This window comes from Camelina sativa, chromosome 19 (genome assembly GCF_000633955.1).
Source record: "Camelina sativa cultivar DH55 chromosome 19, Cs, whole genome shotgun sequence".
Classification (NCBI taxonomy): Eukaryota; Viridiplantae; Streptophyta; class Magnoliopsida; order Brassicales; family Brassicaceae; genus Camelina; species Camelina sativa.
Window position 1 is genome coordinate 572,977 of NC_025703.1, and position 7,916 is coordinate 580,892.

Genomic DNA, 7,916 nt, shown 5'->3' on the forward strand with positions numbered 1-7,916 from the left:
TGTTCGTTTCACGGGAAGAGCAGAGGCAATTTCACGATCAAATGCAAAGGACACGGTGATTTTCACAGAGCCAAAGCTATAGCAACTCTTCAGTTCAACTGTCACTTGGCTTTGATGGTGGTTTTGGCTACTGCATTGTTCTCTGTTGTTGCGAACAAGAAAGGTTATCTCCGTGAAGATCACTCGATATATCGGCCTCTCGGAGCTGAGATGGAGAACTTAAGTACTTTCACCCTCGATTCTGATGAAGAAGACGAGATTCGAGAAGAGGGACACGTTACTAAGGAAGCTGGTCTTAATGGAATCAGCTCACATGACTGAAGGTAGATACAATACAAATCAAAGTTTCAGACTTTTTATTTTTTTCTGGTTTAGTTTTTGTCCATTTTAGAAATTGTTGTTGGTCAATGGGAGGATAAAAATGATATGTAATCAAACACACGAGATAATAATAATGTTGAATCATTTGCATTTGATAGTAGAAGAGATTGTTTTTTTATGAATTAAGATCTTGTAGAGAACGGTTTTCTTCCTTTTCTTCATGGTTCGCTAGTTAGTTCTAAACCTACTACACTACAGTGTAATCTATCGTGGAATCTTGTGGCAAACAGTTATCTAAGTCTGACTGTGTCAAAGGAATCGAAGTTGGTCTTCTTTTCATTTAGGGGCTTCTTCTTTTGCATCGCCTTGATCACTGCTACTCTTGAAAAACTTGCATAGAACTATGTAGACAACAAAGCTTATTGTACTTGTAACAGCAAGTAGCCAGTAGTAATTGTCAAGCCGAGCTTTCGACATATCATCCGCAAACCAGTTTTGGCAGTCCCCTGTTGAGCTCGAGTAAGCCTCCACGACTGAGATCAGCGCAGCGCTCACAAAGCTTCCAACACCAAAAACGCTTGTGTAGAGTGCAAATCCCATTGTTCTCATTCTAACAGGAACCTCGCTGTAGAAAAACTCTTGCATACCAACGACAGTGAAAATATCCGAGATTCCCAAGAGGATATACTGAGGGAGCAGCCAGAAGATGCTCAGTGGGACGGTTTCTGGATCATAATCAGGTAAAGTCTTCATCTTTTGGCTTATGTCTAGTCTTTTCCTTTCGACTATTGCCGCTCTAACAATGGCGATGATGGATAGAAACATTCCGACTCCCATTCTCTCCATCACAGAGATGCCTTTACCGTTTTTCTTGATTCTCTTGGTAATAGGTATCAAAATCTTATCGTATAATGGCATAAGAAGGATGATGGATAACGTGATCGTGCTTTGCAGGGTTGCAGGTGGGATTCTGAAGTTGGTCCCAATGTTTCGCTTCATAGTCATACCTTGTTTGGTGAAAAAAGTTGCTGGCAGCTGGAAGATAACCGCAAACATGAGAAGCATCGTCCATATGGGCAAAAGGCGAATCACTGACTTCACATTATCAAGCCCAGAGAAAACCGTTTTCAAGCTCTCCTCTTCTCCCAATCCTTTGGTGGTTGTTGAAGCAGCCTCAACGTCTTTGGTCTCAGTGCTATCATCACAGTTACAGAGAGGCCTCTCTTGTAGCCTACATAAACAAGAACCGGTCATCATTAGCTAACAAAACGTAAAAGACTAATTAATTTCATAACATATCGTGTTTTTTGGGACTTACTCAAGCTCCATAGCATCCAAATCTTTCTCATCTGCAAGTGTATATATGTTTTTCTTCGTCTTCACTACTCTCCCTTGAATGAATTTAAGGATCTTCTCAAAAGGTGTAGTAGTTGTTTTCATCTTCAGACCACCACCCGAAGAATAAACATAGATTCCGCAACCCGACAAGAACATCAAGATCAGTAGGAACATTGCGATTCCGGGAATAGCAAAACCGAGAACCCAACCAAAAGTGTCTTGAATATAAGCCATGACTGTGACACCCATAAGGCTTCCGGTGCAGACGCCAAAGTACCACCATTGGAAAAACTGAGTCTTTCGGGTAGCTTTAGCCTCCTTTTGATCACCCGAGAAAAACTCGGAATTCTTATCAAGGTCGTGGTCAAGCTGGTCTGCACCAAAGGCTTGAAGAGAAGGGTTTAGAACGCCTAAACCGATTGAGACAAGACATAGTGAAGAGTAGAGAAAACACGTAGAGATCGTCTTAGTAGCTGAACGTGACCCAGCAAATGCTGTCCATGTCAATCCCACTAGCCCCTTTAAAAGAAAAAGAATAATTAGATTTTTTAAAAACTTCGAAAATATATAACAAAGGAAAAAAAATCAAATTTCCACTAAGCTAGCTTTTTCGCCAATAAAACCCATTATGTGCACTATTTCAACATTATAATCAAAATTCCATTATCATCAACCCAACTTTTAAAAGGGAGACATATATATATATAAACACCATTACTGGTAAAAGAAAATTCTAATCGGACGATGACCCAATGTCTAATATTTAAAAACTTATTAAGATAGTCTACTTGAACGATTCTTAATTCGGAAAATGACCCAAAACCTAACGTATAACTTCCTTAGATCCTCTAAACCATATTTTCTTGCGCAAGTTAATACCCATATACATATATAGACATCTATGAGAAGATCAAAATATAGTCCAATTCTAACCCAATTACAGACTTAGATAAATAAAAAATAAAATTTTAGCTAGTGACCTAATAACTAAATAAGCTCTACCTAGCTCATCGCCTGACCGTTTTTTTCTAACAGTGGACGAGAGTTTTAGCACTTTACATAACATGCCTTTATTATACTTACCACAAAGTAGACAGAAGAAGAAGCGAGGATAGTGAAGAATCTGTCCCAATAAGTATCAGCCAAAGGAGCAGAGAAGAGAGGCAGCATAGAAGTGAAACCAGCCCAAGTGTTAACTGTTTTAGCTGCTCTTGAATTACTCATCTTCACTACATCTGTTAGATATGTCACTAAGTTTGATGCAACTCCTTTGAATGCATATCTCTCCATTCCCGCAATCACTATTCACAAAAAAAAAAGTTTATAAGAAAGAAAAGAAAGTTTAAGCTTTAGTTTCATATGTGAAGTTTGAATCTTTGAAAGTTGAAACAAACAAACAAAAGAGTTAAGGATAAAATCATTTACCTATGAGAAGAGCACATGACTTGCTAAGTCCTCTTGTCTTCTGTTCTAAATCCATTAGAGACTGACTGTCTTTATCTGTTTATTGTCTGTGTGGGTAGTGTAGAGAGAGAGACAGAGAAGGGGAGAAAAGATGTTTGGTTATTTTGTTGTTGTACATGTAAGAAGAGAGTGGAGATTTATTAAGGTTATTGTTGATGATTTGTGAGATTGATTTTCGTATTTATAAAGACTTGAAATCATACGAGTAAAAAGAAAACAAAAATCATTAGCTTTGGGGTATTTGGGAACTTCCATTAATGGCAGAGATTAATTTCCATACTTGGAATTCCTATATCTTATACATAATATTAAATAGTTTTTTTTTTTGTGCAACCACATAATATTAAATATTTATTCCCTTTTTTTGTATGTATAGATAGGTGTGTATAGCTAGGAGTATTAAATATTTCTTCCCTTTTTTTTGGCCATTCTGCAACCAGGTTCCTTTTCAATAAACCGTTACGCTAACCTTTTTTTTTTTTTTAAATATAATCATAACATCAAATATAATCCAAAAATATTCCGGTGGTATACACCGTTACGCTAACCTTTTTACTACTCGTTTTACTCTTTCAAAGAAACTACTCTTTATGTGAAAACATTATACACAAAATTCCCTTCTATGTTCTAAGAAAACCCAGACCGTCTTGGAAAGTAGTAAAAAGGAAAAGGAGAAAAAAAAAAGTCCAGAAAATAATAAGTTTGCTGATTTGTTCTATTTATAATCAAACACTAAAAAAGTCTAGAAAAAGAGGGTTGATCGATTTTACAAAATAAATCAAATTTTACAAATACGTCGAAATAATGCAATTGCATGCAGTGTATAATCACTAAAATGGACCATCCATTAGCGTTTCTTTTTCTATCAGCTAGCTAGATTGAATCCATTCGTGTACAGTACATATATGAAAAAAAAAAACAATAATTAAAGTTTATCTTTTTCGTTTATTTTTGGCGTATATTGATTTCTTTTTCTATACATCATTATATATATATGTATGTATGTATATATGTTCTTAATATACTTGTTTGAGTTTTTCTTTCACAGGATGTGAATTCATTTCGTGATTAGTATTTAAGATGATTTTTTTTGGGGGGGTTTGTTAGAATTCCAAATCAAAAATTGGAAAAAGTCTAAAGTGTAATATAAATGAAAGGGAGTAGTAATCCATTTTAATGGCAATTAATATTGAGGTGAGACCACATGATCACATTAATAAGATTACAAAAAAAAATAATACATGAAACATAAGTTAGTGGAAAATGATTTTTTCATAATTTCTTAAAAATTCGAACAAAGTTGAGTTACAACTTACAAATTAGGTTATCCCGAAGAAGTTACAAACTTACAAACAATACAAGTAAATTATGTCGTCATGTAGGTATCATGTGGCGCGTTTTGTGAATAGGCGAATACATGAACAGAACACGTGTGCTCTATAATGTGCCAAGCGTCGTATATAAGTATATATAACAACGGATGCATATAACTGTTGTGGCTATCTAAGTACGGAATTTTATATTAGTTAAAGAGATATGTTCTATAGTTGTGAAATTAATTGTAGTCGAACGTTTAGTATTAAATTAGTAAGGAATTACCTGACGACTTCTTAGATACCTTAATTCGTAAATTAAAAAAGTGTTCCTGAAGAACAAAGATTAAAAGTGTGCTATTATCCTTTAACAACTTTTTGGCTTCATTGACCGACTTTGTGGGATAATATGTCTTTTTCTTTTTCAATTAAATGAAATCTATATTTTTATTTCATTAAAGAAAAGAAAATGATCTTTGAAACATTTCTGTCAAGTATGTATGTGTAAGTAGTATACTTGAGACTTTCTTTTTAAAATTGGTAAAGAAACGCGTATATACAAACCTATGTAATTAACGTTGATATATATAATTCCATTCATAGAGATAGGGTGGGTTTTAAGAGAGGAATGAGATCGAATTGTTAAGAGCAAAAGTGTTACCTAGACGCGCTCTCCAATGAGCCATGATTCGAATAACTGATGCAAATATATTTGTCCACCGATCGAATTGCTTTAGTTTGGCCTTAAACCCATGGTCCTCCGTCCTCAATATCCAACGAGTTGGCAAACCAGGACTCGTTTTCTTTTTTCCGTCACACCTCGGATTGTTTGCAATTTCTTTTGTTTATATATATATTTTGTTAGATTAGATCTCTGTTACCAGGCACGAAGAATGAAATACAAAGAAAACAAATAAAACTCTTACAATGGGATTTTACGTAAGAAAACTAAAAAGTGAGCAAAATTTTGAAAACTTAAAAGAGAGCTAGATATATACGAATTTCTTATTTTCTTGCTTATGAAAGTAGCTATAACTTTATAAATAGAACTGCTGTGATAGGTAGGAATTAAACGTGTCAATAAAAGTTGAAAGATAGTAAAGAGAGTGGTTCTCTGAAAAACTAATTTTCCGGTATACGTGCAGTGCCAGCTTAGCACATGTGCCGAGGGTGCAATACCACAGGGTCCAAGCAGGGCCGGCCGGGAGGGGAAGCAACCCAAGCGAAAGCTTAGGATCCCAAATTTTTTTCATTTTTTTCTCTAGTAATTAAGGCCTTTTTTTTATGATGTAGATGTTGACAATATATATATTTAGAGTTATCTTGGTAACGAAAATATTTTGACATTTTTTATAATATTTAAAAGGATAAATATAACTCTTAGTAACTTATATAGTACTAGATAGTAAATCATCTATTTGTCAAACAAAACAAAATCATATGATTACATTAGCTTTTCTATAATATACCACCGGCCATCTTTTATAACATATAAAATTGAAAGTAACGTCGATGACATGATAATATTTATGAATATAGATGATATTTGTGCACATAGCATAAGTAAAAATTAGTTTTCTATTTCTATTATTTTTCTCTTTGGGTCAACAAATAATTTAGACTATACCTGCAATATATATATGTAGTGTACTGTGTACCCCACGCTATGGTGGTTTAGTGAGATGGAAATCATTTTGGTCTACAAAAGGAGAATGGGAACAGATATAACACTGTCTAGTGTCTACTACATGAGAAAAGGAAAAATTATTTCATCTTCATTTACGAACCTTTTCTAACCGAAGTTTGTAAGTTGCTAATGACGACAGAATAATGCAAATATTCTCAGCTACAAAAAAACATCAATCCATGAATGTTTTTCCTTTCATATGCATCAACAAAATAAGATAGCGACACCTCTGCACGATTATTTTTTGGTTAAATTTTGAATCAAATATTTGTTATTTGTAATCTCATTCAACCAACTGATCTTGATCGACTGTTTAGCACCATACAAAAGAAAAAAATCACGATCGATTTATTACGTTTTCTGAACATTTTTTAACATTTGACATTATATTGATTGAAATTTAAGGTATATATATATACATGTTATTTATTAAGATCTTAATTACGAAATTGAAATCCGATCCAGAAAAGTGCCGGAATGCATAATAACGTAATCTTTATCTCGTACCTGATCCTTATCTACGTGTGGTACGTAAACTCGCACTTAACGGACACATGTTTGTTCGACACCTACATATGAATACTTACAAAGTTGCATTTATTTAATATAAGTCATGTGATAAAACACTTACAAAATCTGTATTGATCTGGTGCTAAAAGGGTTACTTAACTATCATATAGACATAAAATATGTAAATGCTTAGTTATTCACGAACATTTTAAGATTAGACTCATTAGAGTACGATTAATTAATGTTATGGTGCCTTTCTACACGACATTAATTATAGGCTCCAAGTAAGTATTTAAAATGACCAAAATATTACCTTTTTAAAAGTTATACTTTTTTTTTTTTTTTTACAATATCATTCTGACTCTTATATTAGAATTATTAGTATTATATGTTAATGTTTGGTATAAATCTGACACCATTTAAACTTGTGCTACCTTTCCATACTGAATCCAGTCTCCAAGATAAAGTTTTTAAAAAAATATAAGACCAATTAAAAAACAACATCTTCTAAAACATCTCCTTTATAGCAAATGATCAATGTCGACATACGCACCGCTTGCCATCTCTAATCTATCGATATGTTTGGTATGAATTGTGTTTCTCCCCAGAGGTGTTTTCTCCATGATTCCAAAGAAAGACCTTTTTTTCTTTCAGACATTCTTTTTTGTCCTCAACTAAATTGGTTGTTATTCTCAATAATACAGAGTAAATCATATTGAAGGCCCAAAACCATATATTCGACGGCCCATAATTTGAAGCATAATTACTGTATTCTCACTAATCTCTTCATCGACCAAAATTAATAAGGCTTTAAAGGAAATTGTTGATAAGTAAGTAGGGGCACCGTTGTCATTCCACGAAGCAGGGGTATAATCGGTAATAAGGAAGACACAACACAAGCTCGCCCCTCTTTCGGTTTCTTTCTCTCGCTCTCCAGCAGAGTATCAGATCTGGGTTTTGTAGACTTCGAAGGAAGAAGATAACTCCGTTACCAGGTTCGTATCTCCTTCTTCTCCGGTGTTGTTTCTGGGTTCCTAGCTCAGTTCAGATTAATGGAATTGTACATCTGTGGGGAAAGAGTTAACAATTATTAGGAGGATCTACGATTTCGAATTCTCTTTTTGATCTAGTCAATTTTTTTACTTGAGCTCCTGCGATGGTTTACAGAACTACTTATGTTACGATTTAAGCGCTGTGATGTTGAATGGTCTATGGTGATTTTGTTGAATAAACGCTTATAATTGAGGTCTGAGTTTGTCCAAAAAAAAAAAAAAAAAAAAATT

At 34.1% G+C, this 7,916-nt stretch overlaps 2 protein-coding genes across 2 annotated transcripts in view; one reads left to right on the plus strand and one right to left on the minus strand.

The window, feature by feature from the left end:
• On the minus strand, positions 447–3,382 carry LOC104763817 (protein NRT1/ PTR FAMILY 5.9-like). Its single transcript, XM_010487199.2, has 4 exons — positions 3,085–3,382; positions 2,743–2,960; positions 1,640–2,178; positions 447–1,552 (listed from the first exon to the last, which is right to left on the minus strand). The coding sequence occupies exons 1-4, from the start codon at positions 3,137–3,139 to the stop codon at positions 658–660; spliced, it is 1,707 nt and encodes a 568-aa protein (XP_010485501.1). The 5' UTR covers positions 3,140–3,382; the 3' UTR covers positions 447–657.
• Positions 7,430–7,916, plus strand: part of LOC104763818 (protein transport protein SEC13 homolog A) — a 2,130-nt gene continuing 1,643 nt past the window's right edge. Inside the window, exon 1 of the mRNA XM_010487200.2 lies at positions 7,430–7,628. The gene's annotated coding sequence lies outside the window, so the exon portion shown is untranslated. The remainder of the gene's footprint in view (positions 7,629–7,916) is intronic.

Bases quoted from the DNA above. Each gene is read 5' to 3' on its own strand.
- LOC104763817 (XM_010487199.2), bottom strand. From the start codon at position 3,139: ATGGATTTAGAACAGAAGACAAGAGGACTTAGCAAGTCATGTGCTCTT. The intron at 2,961-3,084 runs GTAAATGATTTT...TTTTGTGAATAG, and splicing joins GTCATGTGCTCTTCTCATAG to TGATTGCGGGAATGGAGAGA. The intron at 2,179-2,742 runs GTAAGTATAATA...TTTCTTTTAAAG, and splicing joins CTTCTTCTGTCTACTTTGTG to GGGCTAGTGGGATTGACATG.